At 41.2% G+C, this 20,961-nt stretch overlaps 1 protein-coding gene across 2 annotated transcripts in view; it reads right to left on the reverse strand.

The window, feature by feature from the left end:
* USP13 (ubiquitin specific peptidase 13) overlaps nucleotides 1-20,961 on the reverse strand; it is a 61,918-nt gene that overhangs the window by 32,242 nt on the left and 8,715 nt on the right. For both annotated transcript variants that reach the window (XR_003534672.1, XM_027685883.1), the window contains exons 2-7: nucleotides 19,753-19,878; nucleotides 15,656-15,716; nucleotides 5,999-6,120; nucleotides 5,483-5,625; nucleotides 5,098-5,282; nucleotides 691-785 (exon numbers count right to left, since the gene is read on the reverse strand). Coding sequence is in view for 1 of the 2 variants with exons in the window: in XM_027685883.1 (XP_027541684.1) it covers nucleotides 691-785; nucleotides 5,098-5,282; nucleotides 5,483-5,625; nucleotides 5,999-6,120; nucleotides 15,656-15,716; nucleotides 19,753-19,878 (732 nt within the window). In the remaining variant the exon portion in view is untranslated. The remainder of the gene's footprint in view (nucleotides 1-690; nucleotides 786-5,097; nucleotides 5,283-5,482; nucleotides 5,626-5,998; nucleotides 6,121-15,655; nucleotides 15,717-19,752; nucleotides 19,879-20,961) is intronic.

Consider the following 20,961-nt stretch of genomic DNA (forward strand, 5'->3'; position numbering starts at 1 on the left):
CCACCTGCCTTTATAACCATATCCTATTCTGACTTCTTACATAATTTAGACAGAACCGAAATCAACATCCACTAAGATACAAATTATTGGAAGTACTTCTTTACTAATACAGACACAAACACATGTTCAGGAACAGGACCCTTTTTGCCCCAGTCCATGTCTACTATATCACACCCTAGACCACACTGTTTTCTAGACTTGAATGTCTTATTTCATTTTGTAATGCATTTCTTAACAAAACCTAAACTGAAATTTACATAAAGAAATTTCAGCCACTTTTTAACTTATCCATTGCTTAGCTTCTTTTTGCTTATGACTTGTATCTGTTTAATCATGCAACAGGCTTTCCTTCACTCACTGTAATTAAGCATTCTAGATATTCTTCTCTAGTTGACTGAGGTTTTTCATCTTAAAGGCAAATCATACATAACACAGGAGAAGTGAAAAATGTCAACTAGAGAACAACAAAGACCTCTTTGGGAAGGAACATTTTGGATTTGAGAGTAATGATTCCCTCAGATCTCAGACAATAAAACACAAACTGGCTGGCTGAACTTTACAAAACTCGGTACTATAACACTGAAGGAATCATACAAACAAGCTACAAGTGCCATTCTTCTCCTCTTTCTCTCCCACCCCCAACTGGACAAGCAAGTAAACAACAAACCAAATAAAAGATGGATTTCCTACCACTTGCATCTGCAGCATATCAATCCCAAAGTGTGCCAAATGTTTTGCTATGTGCGGATCTAAAACCGGCTCCTCTTCATCAAAGGAATAGACATCTACAAAAGCAGAGAGAAACCAAAGGTTCAAATGATATCCCTTTCTCTTTGTTTACCACAGGGCTGCCTATATAAATTGCCTTGTTCATATTATCCAGGTTTGGTTATGGCCAGCAGAAAAGTGCACAGACAACCACATAGCTCAGTATGTATCTTAAATGCTCTCAACACAATCACCGCCAGTGCTTTCCTCAAAAGCAATTACAAGCCTTCACAGTGTTAAAACTTAAAAATACTTCTAGTGATCATAGTATTTCCCCTCCCCCCCAAAAAAAGAAATTTGTAGGCAAAACAAGGAACAAGGTGTGCAAAGTTCTCAGATGTGGCCAGTCCACATCTTGAACGTTACAACGAGAGATTCTGAATTTTTGTAGAGCTGCTAGATACAAGCAGACACACTAAAAATGTGAGTATATCAGGCCAACTGACTACGCCAATAGTATTTTAGTTTCTGGTACAGTTTAAGAAATCCACTTATGCTCTTTTCCCACAGAGATGCAGGGAGAACAGAGAAATTCTTTATTAGAAATAAAGAGGAGTATTTTTGGAATGGACTCCACTGAATTGGACTTTGAAGATTAATCTAATCTTGCAGTTAAGGAGAAAGAATGATTTTATGAGTGAGGTGTCTTGCTTAATCGTATGGGAGATCTGGATTTCAGTTCTAGCTCTAAGATAGCTCCTTAAGGCCTTAAGTAAAAGCTCATAAACATTCTGGCAAGGCAAAGTTCACATTCTGGAGGGAAGCAACACATCTAATGACGATATTTTCAATATGAAACCAAGTTTAATAAATTCAACAGAAGGACAAAAGAGCTGAGAGAGAAAAACCCTTTTTTTAGTGTTTACAAAATAAGTCTTATGATGGTGCTGAGATCAGAGCAGGTTTCACCTACTTGAGGAAATAATGATAAAGCTTCAGGCATCATAAAGAAATTGGAGTGTACAACAAACACTATTAAGACTTGACCAGGCCTTCCATCTTTTCTCAGGTCTCTTCTCTAGTAAATGACTACTTCACTGCTTTGGTCTCTCCTCATACCAAAATCCAGAATTCCTCTGCCAGTCTGCCTGCATTTCTCTGAGGCAAGTTTCCTTCATGCCTGGCACAGTTTCTCATAGTGACCTTGCCCCACAATGCCAGATCTAGGCTGACAGAGAAAACTTAGCCAGGGCAAAGATGAAACAAACTCAGGAGATGATATCAGGAACCCACATAAAGCCTGCTCACAGCACAAATATCACTTCTGAAAGGCCCTTACCCTGGCCCCTCTGGCAGCTACAGACTCAGCTCATCCCCTATGTAAGGCTTTCACAAAAGGCAATCTCACTGAAGTCTGCTAGTACCCAACCCACACTGAAATGATAGACTGAAGGTTAGCCAAGAACTCAAAGACATAATGTAACTTGTAAAATTGACCAGCCTTATGAAAAACATTAATACTCTCAAACTATTAATACTCGCAAACTATTAATACTCGCAAACATTAATACTCTCTAGCCACCAGACACTCTAATAATGTTGGTCCCAATGACCTTCCTGGCATGTGTGTGGCTGTAGATGCCCATCTGCTGGAATTCCACTGTGTGGTAGCAAACGTGCCCAGAAAACATGACTGTTCATCCACACACAAGACATCACAACATTCCCATAGTATTCTGGTGAGGTCACAGCACAGCCAAAAGTTCAAACACCCAATGGAGTGAGATTACACAGCAACTGAACTTGGGTGACTGCTTTCTATATGGAAGCTTTGATATTGTTTTCTCTCTGCTCTGACAACTGCAGGGAGCAGTCCCCTGGTACTACTGACCCAAAGCAGCAGAAATGGAACACATGACTAATCTTTTGCTCAAGCCCAGCTTGAGTCATATCCTTTAGTACTTTCTGCTGTGTAACTTAATTTCATGGGAGAAAGATATAATTCACTTTTCAAGAAATCAAGGAAAGAAGATTAGAGTCACCAAACAGAGGTCTGCAGTGCTGTCATACAGACTTTGGTAGATGAGGAATGTGGACAAGTCAGCAAATGTGACACACGAAAAGCTGGTATCATTAGAGTGAGAAAGAGGAAAAAGGGAAAAAAACCCCACCAAGACAAATCTGAGACAGCTAACGGAATATTATTAAAAAGAGAATAATCATTGTGATTCCTATTATTGTAAGAAAAGAAAAATCACAATGCTACTGTACTTCCTTTTCTTTAACAGCTCAAGATTTACACCTGTTCTGGCTGTGAAGACATCAATCCTTCCCACTTAACCAATAACAGGCAATGTGAAGAAACAAGTTGCTCAGGATCCCCCAAAAAGTATCTGACAATTGCTGAGATTAGCACCCACAAAGGAACTTATTCAAGTACCTGCCACATAGGGCTTCCCCCTGCCATTCCCCCTTTCTGTGCCTTAATCTATTTCCAAACAAGCACCCTCACAGTGACTTGAAATGAAATCTAATGGCACCGTCAAGAGAGACAGCAGATAGCACAGTCTGCCCAGTGGTGCTCAACCTACTGAGGCAACCAACTTGTCTGACTCTCTGGTGAATCCTGTCCAAGGTACAAGAGCAGAAGAGAGAAGTTTAGTTCAGTTTCTGCCCTGATCCCAGGTGTGTTTGTTGACAGAATGTTACAAACCGGGGCTACTGCCTCAGAAATCTTTCATAATGTACACAGCACAGACTTCTCAGGGCAAGACAAAGAGCTCTCCTCTGTGTACAGGCAGAGGCATCACCTCTTTCTCTTTCCTACTGGTGTGAAAAAGGAATAATTTATGTCAGGAGAGGAACTAACGCTTATTGCTCCTCTACCATCACCTCTTCACCTCTAGCCCAGGGAAGCAGAAAACAGACTCTGCGTCACAATCAGCCACGGAGCCTCTTTCCTGAAGCTCATCTGTCACCCAGCCCTACTGAGGGTTATGAATACCACGGAAATACAGCTCACAGACAGAATATTTGCTGAAAGGGAAACAGGGAAGGTTGGGGGAGGGAAGTCTTTTCTATATGGAAACCAAGTAAACATCACCCAGAAGAACAAAGGTCTGTGGAGAACAGCTGGTGCCCCTCATTCAGAGGGAAGGATGACAGCCTGTCCTTTGTTATCCCAAAGGCCACATAAGAGGAAGTAGCTGATCAGTGGGAGGCACAAGGACAGCAGCCATAAGGAAACAAGTATTGCTGCTAAAGATGAGAAAGAAAAGAGGTGAAAAAAAATCTGAAAAAAAACACTAAAGAATGCCCTGTTTCTTTTGTAGATGCAGTTGAAACCTACAGCTGGGCAAATCCTAAACACCTTCAATAACTGAGAATTGGATAGAAATCATCCAAGACCAGGCTCATGCAAGGAAATAATATTCCATCTGGGAGATAAAAGAATGAATTTTGCTTAATATTTCTCTGGCACGGCTGGTTGAATCTGACTACAGTCTCCTTTCCCTGGCACTGAATAAAACTCAGAAAAACTCTCAACTGATGCTTGTTAAAAAAGGGGCTGCTCTAAAGAGCTATTTTTCATCCCTGTAGTCACGAGGACTAAAACCAAAATATAATCATGCTATGTGTTCTTCCATTTTTACTTCTCCATACAGCTGCAGCAAAAGATCTCTTTGCTTATGACTTTTTCAGCTTCTCACATTTTTATTCCATCTAATCCTCACATGCCATAATCCCCTCTACAGCAACACTGCAGAACATCACACTTGGAGAATATGCAAACAAGGATACAACTATAGCTTTTTTTCCTCTCTCAAGATCATGAGGCATTTTACAATTGAGCATCTCAGCAGCCTCGTGAACATGAGTGTTCATTAGACTGTTTCAGCAACATTTTGTTCAGTAAGGAAAAAGAGCAGTTTCCATGTATAATTAAAAAAACCCCAAACATGCTGTTACAAGCAGACTTTTCTGAATTTAAAAACTCATTACCCTGTTTTTGTTTCTTTGTTACAGAAGTTTGAACCATTTGCCCTAGCAAATGTAGCAGAACTAAAAAAATACTGTTTCTCCAGACTCTGTTGTTTCAAAATAATATCATTCTTCTATCATAAGTCTACTGTCACACAAATTAAAAAAAAAATATTTACACAAAATATAAAATAGGAAAAGAAGAGCAGATAAGACAGGTATGGGCTTTCTCTGAATGGAGTGCGTGTTGTTCCCACCAACCCCAATCAAGATCCACAGACTCACAGGATTTCCTTTCCATATCACACTCTCAAACGTTTGCACTAGAAGCACAAACCCACTTGGTAACAGATGTACACTGTTAGCCTCATGCACAACAGATACCTCATGTCAGAACATGCCACAGACCTGCTCCATCAGGAGTGATGGTTCCCAACTTCACTGCCAGGGGATAACCCGTCTCCTTGTAGTGCTCCATGGCGTGCCCGTTGCCCCCACTGCCATCGAAGAACCACTTCCCACACAGCACAGAACCATCTGTCAGGTTCAGCCACAGATTCTCCCGCAGGTCACACTTTGAGCATTTCCAACCACTGCAAGAGGAAACAGGAAGAAACAACAGAAACATGTAAGGCAGGAACCAGTCCTGTGTTTCCCATTATGGCAGGTCAAACCAACCCACACACCCAGCCCAGAGTCATGCAAGGGAATTGTGGGCCGAGTTCCTGGTTTTAGTTCAGTTACCCTAGACTGGATTCGAGAGCCTACAAGGAACAAACCTTATCACCCTCACCTGGGGGGAATCCTAACACCATTGTCTAACTGTACAAGTGTTTTGGCGTGTTTAGATGCCTGTAGCTCTTCTTCCCAGGAGTCAGGTTCCTGCTTCCTGTAGGGTGATTTTGCACTGAGGAGTGCATCACAAGCTATCGTCACCTGGAAGACAAATGTATGTCAATCAAAACCTAACACGGTTCAGTGACTGGACAGAACTTGGCATTCAGCCTATTGCTAACCACACACAGAACTGGTTATCAGTAAGACTATTTATACACTCAAATATGCATCTAATCTTTCAGAGTGCTGTTATTATTTTAGCAGGAGAGTAAGCACATGTACTATGTGAGCTTTCCCAGGACAAGCTGGCACCATAAGGGAAGGAACACAGGAGGTAAAGGAAATCTCTGTCACAGCTGGTTAAGAAAGATCTTTATGTCCAAACAAGCACCATACATAAGAAAAAAAAGCACCATCCCAGTAAAAACAGAAACAGAGAAATTCCTATGGCCACTTTCACACACTCACTGACCAGTGCTGGTAACTCTTCTATGTTGGGTAATGAGATTTCATAGTGATCAGGAAATATAACAAGTTTTGCTTCATCTTCATATTCAAAGTCCTCACTGTTGAGATCACTGTTTGTCTCTAGATCTGGAAAACAAGATGGGGAATGTTAGGAGACTGTCCCGCAATCAAGGTTCCAAAACTGTGGCAGGGGTACCACTATAAGCACTGCTTGCCTGGCAATCAGCTGCATGTTGACACTGCCAGTAGTTTCTTCTAGCTAGAAATGTTTGTGAAATCCTGGTCTGAACTGAAATCTGACCATCCTGCATGAGGATGTACTGAGGACCAAAACTTCCACTTAATGTCATCCCCAGTCACCGACACAGCTGATTTGTCTCCTCTCCAAGCACTGCCCTGTTGCAGACATCACATTCTGCAAAGCAGCTAACAGAGTTCTGCCCATTTTGGACAAGAATCAGGGTGTAATACTGCTGTGCCTTTTACCCAGGATCTTGAAATGCTACACAATATGGAGACCAGGGCACACTACACATGCCTAAATTGCAGAGCACAAATAAAAAGAGCACCCCATATTTTCCAGATCACAGACCCGGCTGAAACGTGCTATGGCTCCCATCCATCTTGAACCTGTGTCCTTTCCTGCCATGAAAATGTCCCTGTCTGGAAGTATTCCTGCATCTTATCCATAGTCTCAAATAGCTACAGCAAGTACAGTTACGCTAACATTATCCCTCTTGACTCCTTAGGGACTGTAACTATTAGTTTAAAAAGCATGCATTAACTACTAAAGTTTTCTTTTGAAGATCAAGCCTTTCACAGTGTTTGTATACATTCTTCCACTGTAAGAATTATTTTTTTGCTTAAATATGAGCTTTGATCATGCAACATCAGCAACAATGCTTGTCCAGAAATATGTGGACCCAGAGAAAAGCATGGAGGGAACTAAACAGATCGTGTTTGTATCTCCATCTTCATGAAAAAATGTAATTATTAGTTAACAAAATTATCACATAGTGACAAGACTGAGTTAAAATCTTGCTCAGTTCTTTCCAGGACAAATGAAAAAGTTTAGACCAAACATGTCTATTGTGTCAGACATTTCACAAAATTCAATTGCAAGAATATGCCAGGCAATGATGGGATCTTCTGGATCCTTCTCCCATCTGGAGATGCAGGATCTACTGTAATCTGATATATCAGACAGTCACTGACAGAATAAAGCTCAACCAAAAATGAGATGCATTAGTGGTAGCCAAAGCTGGCTCTTATTTTCATTCCAAGTACATGCATATGCTTAATGAGTCCCTCAGTACTAAACGAGCATTGGCAGCAACCACTGCACCCCTGGGAATGCCTGAAATCTCAACTGTATGTTTGAGAGAGGTGAGAATGACACAAGCCAGATACCGAAAATTAAGCTCTCTATTTACCCAGAGGGCAGTAACAGATTGAACAATCCTAATGATAAAACAAGTATCAAAAGATATTTTAACTTGACCTCTTGAGAGGAACATCGATTCTTGGCTCACCTGCTGCACCGGCCAGTCCTGAGGGGTGACAACACCCCCTGTCAGTGACTTCCAGCAACATGACCTCTCTCTCTCAGCAGCAACCAACAAAAGCCCCTTCTCATCAGCTCAATACAGACACAAAAGCAAGAACTTTCTCTCAGGCTGAAAGCATGACATTTATACAGAAAATATTAATTCATTACTAATTCCCCAAATCACACTATTTTCATAATGAGCCCTTCTCTTACTGAAGCATAATAGAGACGACCAGAAATCTCACTTTACTCCAGGCTTCTTTCCCAGGTTGTATTAGAGCCCTGTGTCTGATAAATGAGCCAATCTCCACAGATGGAATCTGTAGCTGCTCTTTCGTTCTATGAAGCAAAGAAAATTAGTATCTCCAAGCCCATGATACACATGGCAACACGTCACAGAGAATTTTCACACAATGCCCAGAAATTTGGTGGTGGCCAGCGTAGCAAAACTAAAAGTACTGACCATCTCCTAAACAGGACAGAGGATAAAAACTCGGTGTGTGTTCAGCCAGGTTTGGAGGCAGCAAATGCCTCTTCCAGGGCTGCGGTAACACACACACTCAGCCACCAGAGGGAACCTGGCTCCAGCTCACTGCTGGGATCTGTGGACATGTGTAGGACCTGCCAGTATCTTCATTTCCTTGAGATACTGACACTGAGTTTATATTATTTACAATCTGCTGTACAGAAACAGCAACGGCACTGTTGCCTGTGTTCAAAATTCAGGCACACACTGCAGCTCATCTCACAACAGCCAGGGAGCAGAGACTTTACAGCTGCTGACCTGACCTGCATTTGAACCAGTGATCCAGGGATGAAAGACTGAGTATCCTATTAGCAATCATCTGCTGCCACCTAAGGACTTCACATGCTTGGGAGCATCAGCCTTCTGTGTGCAATGGTTAGGGAAGGGAAGTTCCTTTTTGCCTTCTCAGGCTTCATACCATTCACGTTAGTAGAAAAGCAGAAAACAGCGTCCCATCAGCATGGAACACTGGATGTCTGACACTCCAGTCTGGCAGCATCACATGCTTTGTTTTAAAGAAGGAGACATACAGCTTCATAACAGTCCCAGGAAACACAATGAGGATTTAACTGGCTTTTGAAGGTGACCATGTAAAGCTGATATACTTCCACCCACACACCTACTCCCTTTGACTAGAAATTAAAAGGGACTGCAAGTGCTTTCTGGTAATTAACAGTCTGAAGACAGTTTCTCAGGGTCCAGACCCCACTACATGAGAGTGGAAAGGACTTCTAAGGTCACTGACTGAAATCTCTTGATACAGCAGATGACCATATAAGCTAATCCCTTTGGCTGACTGCCAGAGACCCCTAAAGGACTTTAGTTGGAAACCCCCAAATTACTACTCATATTTTCAAATCTTGGCTTGTGTGCGCTGAGAGCCGTAGTTGTTAAGTTCAGTAGAAATTTCTACCTGCATTATTTTTTCTGTGCCTATGCAAGGGCCAACATGGCTGAGAAAGCACAAGGATAGATATATATAAAAACAGATGACTGTTACTTTGGAGCCCACACTAAATGAGGGCAGAGGTTGACCCTGAAGCCATTGGGCATCATGTGCAGTCTGCAGGCAGTTTCAAACTAGTGCAGAATTTGAGAGAGGAATAAGAGTAACTTAACTATAGGAAAGAGGAGCAGCATGAAATCTACTTGCAAATGGAGAATATTTGATTAAAAATTACTCTGAAGGCACTGAAAAACATGAAGTTTCAAGAACTATACTTCATCCAAAGCTGTTTCTTGGACAAAGATGTTCTTCCAAGATGCACTGTGAGAGCACCTCTGGGCAAAAAAAAAGCTTTACTCAGTTCTAGGACTTAGTCATAAGAGAACCAACCAGTTTGGAATCTTTTCAAAGAGTGACAGCTTGATGGTCATTGTCCACATGCCATTATTTCTCTTTTAGTGGACAAACAGTCCCAGTTAAACACCGCAGCCACTAAAACAAAGTATCCATAGGTCATAAATGTTGTGTTGGGAGGCCAGGACGACAGGCAAAGCGAAGTAACAGACATGTTAAAACAGAGGCTCAACTGACGTTGTTATTTTGGGCAAGTGGTCAGTAGAGTAAATTTACTCCACCTCAGAGGCATCACTTAGTGACGGTGAGAAAAGCATTGCAGCTGAGCTGACTGAAAACAGCAGCTGGAAGACAGAGTACTGTAATGTAAACCAACCCAGCAGAGGGGAAGAAAAGGAGTGGATGTGCCCAGATCAGATTTAGACAAGTTACCAACTGACTGCACTAATAATAGTGGCATAAGGAGACTCCAGACAGGACCCCCAAACAGGATTTCCTGCGCATATGGATGTGTCTGTGTGTGTGTGAAAGGGAATACAAACATGAAAATTGAATGAGGATGTTGACTAGCGAGTCTACAACTAATTTTGAAACCCGAGAAAGACATCTTGGGAATCTGGGCTTGATCCTGTTCTCACTGAAAGCAATGAACGAATTTGCATGGACTTGGAAGTGGAGGCTTCAGTCTTCAATTCAAATAATTTCTTCCTGAAGCCTCTAAATAATAGTGAATTGCAGCAGCAGCACTTTGCAAAATATAACCTATTCACTTCATTTATCTTCGGGCACATTCAAAACCCTGACCTCATCAGATGAACTATAAAAAAGAAAAAATTAAAAAAAAAAAAATCACTTTACAGCCATAACATTTTCCTTTCCAGAAAAAGCAAAAGTAAAACTTCCTACTAGGATCATTTGGATGATTCACTACTTCTTATAAAATAGCATTCAAATTGCTTGCTACATCTCCAAAGCACTAGTAGGCTGTTCTTATTGCTAGGTTAGACATCACCCCTTGTATTTCTGGCACAGTCACGTGTTAAACAAGCAAAACTAAACCACCAAAATTCAAATTCTCAACTACTTTGATAGCAGCATTAGCCTGTGTTAATCTAGCCTAATTTTCACAGTTTTAACTAAACCAGCAAACCATTAAGACTCAATTAGTGTAAGGTATCTGCTCACCATTCTATACTTAATTCAAGCTTAGATGGTAAAGACAGAAAGCAACAGGGTCTCTCTTGGTCTAATCAGTTCCACTACCACTGCTGGGGAGTATGCACAACTTTACTGGGCTAAACTGTCAAAATATTGTCAGGAAATGCTCAAATTCTCCTACATCACAGCTCTCCACTCATACATATATACTCTACACGCGCTTACTTACATAAATATAAATTTACCCCACTCATGGTAAAAGTCCTCTTCAGAAGCTCACCAAACAAAAACATCCTCACTGAAAACAGGGTTCTGCTCCTGACCTGGGAGAACTAAGTGAGGCTGTGGTCAGATCCAGTACAGCCACTCTTAGGAATGGTCTTTACACCTAGAAACAGTACCCATGAGCACACTCCCTGCCATCGGCAGGCAGGTGCCATCCAGGAAAAGCTCAGCAAGTTTACAAGTTCTCCCAGACTCTGTTAAGTGGAAGTTTTGTCTTCCTTTCCGAGACCTTCTGAGACCAGCTGCGTGTCACGGATACCGCTCCTCACTGACAAGCTTCTCACCAGCAGCCCCCACAGACCTGCTGACAGAGCTGTTCATCTGAGGACTTCAAAACACTTCTAATTGATGGTCTAAGTTAGCCCTGACTTTGCTCAAAACAGAGCTCCCACAACTTGCTGCACTGGCAGATAATGCTCTGGTAACCGATCCGGGAGAGGACATCTGTCTACAGACAAGTTTTATGACAGCCACTGTGCCAGCTCTCTTTAGCCCAGGGTCCAGGCTTGGCATGGACCAAAAGATGTCAGGAAGTGGGTACCAGAACAAGGCAAAAATGTGGTGATTCCTCCCTTAATGCATACCTCCTAGCTTCCAGATACCTACCTGGGGGGGTAGGGTGTGTGTGTGTGTGTGTGTTTTCTGGTTGATTTTGGAGAAAGAGAAGCAGGGGGAGATACTGTGTGCAGATGTAGTTTCTCTATTCAAAAGAGAGGTTCACTTCCTATTTATAAAGTAAAATTATAGAGAACAAAATACAAAATGTTGCTCTACTGATGTTTCACTTGACTCTTTCACAACTGAGCTGACATTTCAGAGAACCATTCACCCCATCTCTCTCTCAGAACCACCTCTCTGAACAGCGATAGGTAACTTCAACCTCATCCCTGTGCACACACAGTTAAAGAACTTTGTTTTCTTTGCATTTTTCAACATTTACTTCATCTCTTGTTTCGTTACTCAGCAATACGCTAAAAGTCACTTCTAGATTTAGTCTCTTAGATAATTTTAAATCAACCAGCAAACTCCATTTCCTCATCTTTCAATCCCTTTCCAGACTGTTTATGATCACATTAATTCTTTATAATTAGGACATTATGGAGGACTCTGCTGATAACTCCTGGGAGTAACAAGTCCAGGGGCATTTTGCTGGTAACCCTATGGTAAGAACTGTGCCTCCAATCCCTTCAGTACAAGAATCTTCCCTCTTATTTCATACTCCTTTTGACCAAGAGCTTGTATGGAAGATCGTAGTACATCCTATTATTTGAGGTTTTCTTATTCACACATAAGTCAATGAGTATGTATGGGGACTATTACACATAGTTCCAGAGTATTCTGGACCTTCAACAAAAACTTCACTTCAGAAAATCCACAATGGTTCTGTTCTGTTGTATTTAGACAACTTTCTATGGGCTAATATGAAAATTAAATTTAGAGATTATACTTTTCCCGGTCCCATCATGTCTTCCTTTTCCCAAACTGGCATCATATTCACCACAGTGTGGCTGGTTTAAACAGAAGGTTGCAGCTACTTCTAATTTGAGAGCCTTGTGAAGTCATGGGGAGCTACTATCTTGTCCCATAAATTAATTTATTTCCATTTTACAGACTGGATCTAAAACTTCGTTTTATATAGCCACACATATTGACAAGCACAAAATACCTCCAAACTTGCTCGCCTAGATAACAATGCAGTGAGGATACTATTCCATGCATCCTGACAGTCTGCTTTAAATATCACCCCAAATCCCCTGAAAGGTTGCACAGCCTGAGCTAAAGTTATCATGTCCACACTGTCCAGCAACACCTAAACCAGCCAGGTTAAAGGCAGTCCATACATTTCAATAAACAATGCTGTTATGCTTCCTGATTACATAGAACAATCACAGCCAACACCCTCCAGCCTTCTCCAAAAGAAAACCAAACCAAAACGTGCCCCAAACCTAAGGCAGTGCATGTGCACAAACACTTTCCTATGAACCTTCTCACGTTTTGGGAAAGACAAATCTTCCAGCTGACTGACCCAACCAATCTGTGTTTCTATGGCATTTACTAGATAGCAGCAGTGCTAGAAAGTAATCAGAACACCCAAAAGATGTTTTCCTAATACTAAGGAGATTGAAAAGGCTTTAGTATCTTTAATAGTTTTACATCAAAGAGGATTACAACAAGCAATGTAACAAACGCCCAAACTGGATTGACTTTGTACACAAAGCTTAAATCTCTGGGCCTTCAGGGAATTATTCAAAGACACCTAGAAACACAGGAATGTTAGAGTGACCCCCTGATCATTGTCTGGTTTTTGTCTGACAGGGTGAGCCCCAGATGGCAGGTTACACACCTGGGCTGGTAGCAGCCAGTCTAGTGTAAACCTCTGCCACAGGACAAGTTAACCATGAGCCAGCAATGTGCCCTTGTGTCCTCTAAGAAGGCAATGGGGAAGGCCAGTCCTGGGGGCATTAAGAACAGTGTGGCCAGCAGGTGCAGGGAGATCATCCTCCCCCTCTACTCTGCCCTGGTGAGGCAGCACCTGGAGTACTGTGTCCAGTTCTGGGCTTCCCAGTCCAAGAAAGACAAGGAACTACTGGAGAGTGTCTACTAGAGGGTTACAAAGATGATTAGGGGGATGAAGCATCTCTTTCATGAGTAAAAGATGAGAGGGCTGGACCCGTTCAGCCTGGAAAAGAGACTGAGAGGGGATTTCATCAACGCATACAATTATCTTAATGTCAACAAGAGGGGACCAGATTCTCTTCAGCGGTACCCAGTGACAGGACAAGGCACAACAGGCACAAACTGAAACACAGGAAGTTCCATCTGAATATGAGAAAAAACTCCTTTACTTTGAGGGTGACAAAGCACTGGAACGGGCTGCCCAGAGAGGTTGTGGAGTGTCCTTCTCTGGAGATATTAAAAACACCCCTGGACTGGATCATGTGCAAGCTGCTCTAGCAGGGGATTGAACTAGATGATCTACAGAGGTCCCTTCCAACCCCAACCTTTCTGTGACAGGTGCCCAAGGACACAATGAGAAAGACAGAACAAAAACAACTTGTTCAGATAAGAAGTCCAGCAGCTCTGAACCAATGAAATAGATGTTGGATTAAGAGATAAGATGCCAAATTTTGCTAACCACCTCTGCTGCTATCACATGCAAAATCATCAAATCAGATGACCTCTCTGTGTTTTTTGTTTCCTCAGCTATGAACAAGTAGAGCAGTAATTCTTTGTTCTTTAAGCATGGCCAGTAAAATCTGTTGAGCCAAAGAAGTGGATACAAAGCATTTGGATGCTTGGAAGTACTATCTCCAGGATCAGAGCAGAGAGTTGATACCATTTTACTCCCAGTCATCAGGGACTGAAGTAGAACAACTGCCCAGATGAGATAAATTTTCAAAAGCGCATTAGATTCCAGAAGTACTGGATTAAATGGTGATAGTTCCATGCGCTAAATCCACCCAGTGAAACTGCACTGCCTTCAGAAGTTCCCTGGGACTTGGAGCACTTGGAACTGCTGCACCAGATCTACTTAGTGGGAACAAAATGCTCATGTGCAAGGATGGAATTTGAGGACTTCAACATGGCACATCAGACACTATGCCAGTACCCTGTGTGCTGGCACAGCCCAGCAACAGGAGCCTCCTCCAAACGTATGCAAAGATCAGCAAGAACAGATGTTGACCATACTTTTGTACTTTACGTTTACATTTATATTGCTAAGGCTGTACAACCATTGCTGCATTGCAGCCAGCTTTGTTTCTGAACCAATTCTTTTACAAGCATTCAGTGACAATCATTATTTTCAATGTAGACTGGCAGCAAATGGCATTTAGACCAGCATCTGTGATGGAACAGTCTTTTCCTACAAAAGAAGTTTAATTTCTTTATGACTCATCTTCAGACCTTTTTCTTCCTTAGTCCTTGTAAAACTTACTCCAGACATTAACAACAACAATTTAATCGATCACAATCTGCAGAGGCCTCTTAGGGACACATTCCACAGATCAAAGCAATTCCAAAAGAAGGTCATGCTATTGTTTCCCTTTAGCCATAAGAGCTGGCAATTGTAAAGAAAACATTTAACCTCCGCATTACCTGAAGAAAAATTCACTACTCACTATTAGTACAGAGAGAATAAATAATACATGAATTGGAGAAATAGCACAAATGGTAGGAGAAGAGAGAATATAGGCTTTGCATCATGTTCTCCTCATCCATATTTATGAGGCCCTCAGGTTTTCTGGGTAATCTGAATAAATGGATTTTGGATGATATGCACATGGTAAGAAAACTGCTTTCCATGAAGCAAGGGGATATAGCTGTGGATGTAGCAGAATTAGAGATGCTTGTACAGTTCTATTCATTCCAGGAGAGACCATGACATCACTTAAGAACATTTACCTGTGTAACAATTTTAAAATGGCAACAAACCTTCCTATGACCAGCTGCTGAGCAGAATCGTGTCACACTGAGGCCCTGATATATCTAAGCATTAAGTACAGATAAACATTTTGATAAAAGGGTGTTTTGTGGAAATCACAAAGAGAGAGAATGGACAGAATGTTATCAGAGTCTAGGCTGTTTGAGAATAACTGAGGACCTATTTTAGGTTGAAGTGTTTCATGTATATATACACACATCTCTCAATATGCACCAAAATTGCTGAGAATTACTTATATGTCTGGGCAAACTTTAAAAACGAGTACCAGAAGTTAAAAACCAAACAACAGAAAAAGAAAACCCACAAGGAGCCCCAAAGGCAGACACAATGGTGGACAGAACCCAAGTACACAGAGAGACAGGGTCAGAAAAGGACTGTGGAAGCAGCTGCTCACAATACCTAAAAATAGCTTAGCATTCCTCCTTTTTGGTAAAGCTCCACCAGATGCTCCTGGTACCTTCTGGAAAGAGAGAAAGAAACAATTAAAAATCCATCAAGTAAAACAACAGTAAATCAGCAATAACCCCACCCCATCACCATTTCTGACACACATCTGTCTGTTCACGGTCCTTCTATCAAATCAGAGTCCTTGATGAGCAAGAATTTAAATTCTCTTCATTCACATCAGGCATTGGGACTCAGCTCATCATTGCCCACCACTCTCATGGAGTGAGGAAGCTCCACCTGAATCCTTCACTCTTGTCTCTGGAGCAATTAAGCAGAGGGTGTCTCATGGTCAGACTGCTGTCCTGTCACCAACACAGTGACATCCAGCACCTCTCAAACCTCTCACCACTAGATCCTCAACAGTATTTCCTAATGTTTGAAGCTGAATTACAGGGAGAAGAAAAGGCTATTATGCACATAACAGACTCAACCCTTCATAACTAATTACAGTAGGACCACTTTGATGTAATGCATTAGTTCACTTAATTTTCTTCTTCCCAGAAAAAAAATGCTCTTTTCATCAGGACCCATGTCTGCTTCCATCAAGATGAATCCAAATTACCACCATGTTTTCTTTATTTATGGAGGAAACTTGACAACACCCAAGCAATTGTTTTTTGGGATTTTATTGTATTTTTTTAATTCAAGCTCCACAGCAGAGAACAGCAACTTCCAAGTGAGATTCAGTTTCAACCACTACTTTTCCAGTTCAGTATACCTCAAACCACTATGGAAAACAGTAGTAGCTGAGGAAATGCCAAAGTCAATGCACTTGCTTCTTACGCTGTTTATTAAATGGCACCATTAAATAAATCAAATTACATCCAATAAGCCTCTGTGGCTATGTGATGCCAACATGATGCATTATGTAGTGTGTAATGTTAGTGTAACTGGCAGGGTTGTCAGGTAACTTTTTTTTTTAATAATAATATTGGGATACAACAGGTGGAGAGAAACCAGCCAAGAACCTGTCAGCCTAGGGAAGGTTCATGTTCACCTCTGCTCCTTCACAGGCAAAAGGGTCACATATTTTGGGTGGTTCCCTTCACCATGTAAATAAAGCCTTGGCCTGAGCAAATTGCTTGAATCATCAGTGAGGTCTTATGCATCATAGGAAAATTTTCCATTCTTAGAAAGAGCAGATGCCAACAAACACCCCTTGGCTGCATTTAAGAACAGAATCCATTATCCACATATAAAAGCCCTAGGGAAAAGGAGTCAGGGTTGCAACTCCAGCATTTAAAATAAAAATATTCTTCAATCAAGTGAAAATAACAAGCAGAACCTTTCTTTCCTTAATACTACTGGAATTTAACTAGTGGAAAGCAAGTAGCCAGGAATCCAAATCTATTTTAAAGAGAAGCAGCAAGAAACAACAATTACAAATATATTATGAATAAATTAAACATACCCCAAGGATTGTTGTTTGCAATACTAGGAAGCTCCAACTGAATTCTTATGTCACCAAGTAAGGTATGGCAAAAGTCATTAAGACTAGAGATTTCAAAGAGACAGAATTCACATGGAGTGTTCATATTTAATTCAGGCTGGAAATTATTTCAGTTTGATTTTCCAAACTGCTGAACACATCAGAATTGCAGATGCTCAATACTCCTGAAAAACCCACAACCTGACAGTTTTACCTTGTTTCTCCACCTGTCAGAAATCACTGAAAACACTCCCCATTCACAAAACCACTTTGGTTTCTAACAGGTGTAACATACCCAATGAATGGGAGGGCACAGCAGTGGCATTAAATTCCATTTGTGATGCTTCTTGGACAAGGTAACAGCACAGCCTGTTCTGCATTCCCTTGAACTGCACCAATGTCACATTTTTTATAACACTGCCATCCCTGAATAACATCCAGGAACCCATCACTGTAGGAACCTTCATGCTTCTCTCCTAGTGTTTTCAACAGGGCTGCACTACAGCACCAAGTTAAAGCTGTGCCTGGAACTGAATAGTACCCAGTCAGTTGTATTCAAGCCATACACTACAGGAAAGTTGCTGATTGAAAAATTCTGAAGAGTGAAATTCTGCGGGGGGAAAAAAAAATCAATTTTCTTTATTTAGCTAAGAATTTTACCAGAGGGTGCTCCACAACTTTGGACCTTGTGCACGTTTCTGATGATTTAGCAGCTGCCTCTGGTGCTGATCTGCCACTGGCAGATACCCCAGCTCTACTTAAGCCAACAGGCTGAAGATGTGACCCTTATTTTCTAATTGAACTGTGACAAGATTCCCAACTGATACTTATTCCAAACATCTTCGGAAGCAAACTGGGATTTCTGCAGCAATGCAGTGCATTCTACAAGGATGATGCCAAGGGAACCACAGGCAAGAATAGCAGCCTCACTGAAAGAATCTTAACATACCATATCCAATGCCTTTGGCTTTACTGCATCCCACACCGTCAAAAGCTTGGCTTAAAAAACCCAAACCACAATGCAGCATGTACCAGACACTTCATAAAACTGCTCCAGTGAAGGCCTGATGTTTCACATTGCTCAAAGGAAAGGATAGCACTTAAGAAGCAAACAGCCATGGTAAAAAAAAATCCACAGCTAATATATGAGGAATCCTGGCTATGAGCCCTATCAGATGATGCAATCTTCACCTGCACTGTACAGTCAAACCCTGTTTCCTAGCACATGACCCAGAGCACCAGTGCATTGCCACCTTCAAACACAGAGCCAGCCCCTCTGCCACATCATGAATCACAAGGAGAAAAACAGGAGCCACTGAAGTAGTTCAACAGAAGAGGTATGCAACACCAAACAAAGGCTGGGATATTTTTCTCCATTTTGGAGTTCTTCAGCCCAATCTTTATCAGGAAAGGAATTCTTGAGGTCTCATTTTAATCCCAGTTTGCCCTAACATACTGGAAGGAAGTTATATAGTAGGAAAGTTGACAGGATTTCTGCCCACCTGTCTCTACATAGCATCTTTCAGAAGTGTTAAAGTCAGTCAGAACAACTGTTGCTAAAACTAGACTAGGCTCTCAAAAAACTCAGTTAACAGTGTGAAGTAAAATGTTGGTACCACCCTTAGAAGGAAAAGCAATTCTTAAGTATAACAAACATTATTAAAAATCTTAACCTGGAAGACCTCTCTGTAATTCTAATAAAATATGAACAGTCATCTACTGGAAATAAGATAAATGGTCAGGGCACTTTAGGTAATTCAGGGCCTTCATCACCCAGGGGAAACATTGCTGTAGAATGAGAAACAAGTACTCTAACCCACTCCAAGCAGCTATTTTAAGCCCTCTAACTTGCCAATAGAGACAGAGCTTATAGGAGAGTGACCATAAGCAAACCCAGTGCCTTCCATATAGCTCAGGTCAGAAATCATTAACAGCCCTTTAAAGATGTCAGACAAACCACACACAGACAGATGTTATGAAGCAAAGGTTATAAGTTGCTGTTGATATGCAGGGATAGTATGGAAGAACAGTGAACACAAAGTTTGTATGTACCCACCCATGTGTGTGGGGTAGACTAAAGGAGGGGCAGTGTGTGTCTCTAGAATCCAGCATTAATTTAAGCTAAATTTAAGATCTCAGAACAGGTCAGGAATTAGCTGTACAGGAGTTTTAAGATGAAAAGAAGTCCTGTCACCCTGAGATAAAACATCATACAAAAAGTAGATCTTTTAAGAAAGAAGCTTCCAGTCAGATCTGAACCAAACCCAGTAATTCTACACTTCAAAGGTAGGTTTCAGAAAAGTATTTAGCTATCTACAGTATGAATATAATATGCAGACAATATGTATGTGATATGCAGAAACAAGCAGTGAAAAAGATCTGTGGAAGTCAGGAACAAGTTGCCTTTCAGATCTGACACTTCAGGGTTTTAGATTCATGTCAGAACTGAAGTTATAGGATTGGCTGGGATCCAAGCACCTGAATTTGATATCCAACCCCAAATCTGAACGTGTTCATTTCTGCCATTCAGGATTTGGTCTGTGTCTGAAATGCATCACCCAAATGTGCACAAGAGACCAAGAACTGCTGGGTAGTTAAGCTTGGAAGCCACAAGTCTCACCTCTATCACGTGGCGTTTCAGATGCAAATACACACACTGTCCTGTTTTCCGGTAATGCCTTTCAATGTGTTCCCTTCCAAATCCCAGAAATGTGTTCATGCACACATAAAGACCTCCTTCTGAATCCTAAAAGGAATGACACAAACAGTTACAACATAGAAGGAATTGAACAGGACAGGAAGGACTCAGTATGCATTAAAAAACCCCAAAGAATTGCAGGCTCTTTCTGTTATCACACAAGCACTTAAAATACGGCTTTTGTAGCACATCGTGGTGTTTACATTATCAGTCCTCTAAGACACTTCCACATCATATCACATATCATATCACATCATTCCACAGCCTACAGAAACTCTTTGAAATGGGTTACAACTACAGATTAGTGATTATCCAAATTGGAGGTCTAGAAGTTAGTCTTGAAAAATTCCACTTGAGTGTCAAATCCACAGATATTTGTAGGCACAGAAATTTGTAAAGCATAGAAATAACGAAGCACAGACATTTGTCTGAAATAGTAGAACTTTTTTTTGCCATTTGATTGCAAGAACATAATTCCAAATCAGAAGATCAGTAGAGGTGATGGTCCAGGGATTCAGCCTGTCTGAGGAAAACAGATCTCAAGTGACCTTACAGCTCTTAAAACTGGCTAACAAAAAATTGGCAAGTGTTTTGTGTACATTCTTCAGTATCTGTCAGGGATTCTCTCTATTCATGCAACTAGAGAGCATGAAGACAAGGGCACTACAAAGGAAATATAAAGATATATACTCCTGGTACTGATCACAAATGCTGACATTTCAGTAACATAATCTGGCAAAAGTCCCACAGCTTTTTGTTCTCCCAAAAGCTGAGTGTTGATGCTGGCTGTTACCAGGGCCTTGCTCAGTTTTAACACCACTCTAAGACCTCTCCCGTATCAGGCTGCCAGGAGGACTTTCAGTCATCTGCTCATTGGTGTTGGATCAATTTTTTCAAGCTCTCTAACATGTATTGTTTTGAATAGGTGGTGCATAACAAAGATTGAGCCATTCAGAAGCTCTGTGACCTTCCTTCTATTGTGAGCATGTTTGTACTGTTGGATAGTACAGAACATCTCATATTAAATTCCTCAAAGAACAACACGAACTAAACTCATCCATGGGCACCTTAGAAGGAAATTTAAAAAAAAAATTATATAAGTAAGGATAATTATCTCCAGCAACAAGTCAT

This window comes from Neopelma chrysocephalum, unplaced genomic scaffold, assembly GCF_003984885.1.
Source record: "Neopelma chrysocephalum unplaced genomic scaffold, ASM398488v2 Primary Assembly neopelma1_69, whole genome shotgun sequence".
Classification (NCBI taxonomy): domain Eukaryota; kingdom Metazoa; phylum Chordata; class Aves; order Passeriformes; family Pipridae; genus Neopelma; species Neopelma chrysocephalum.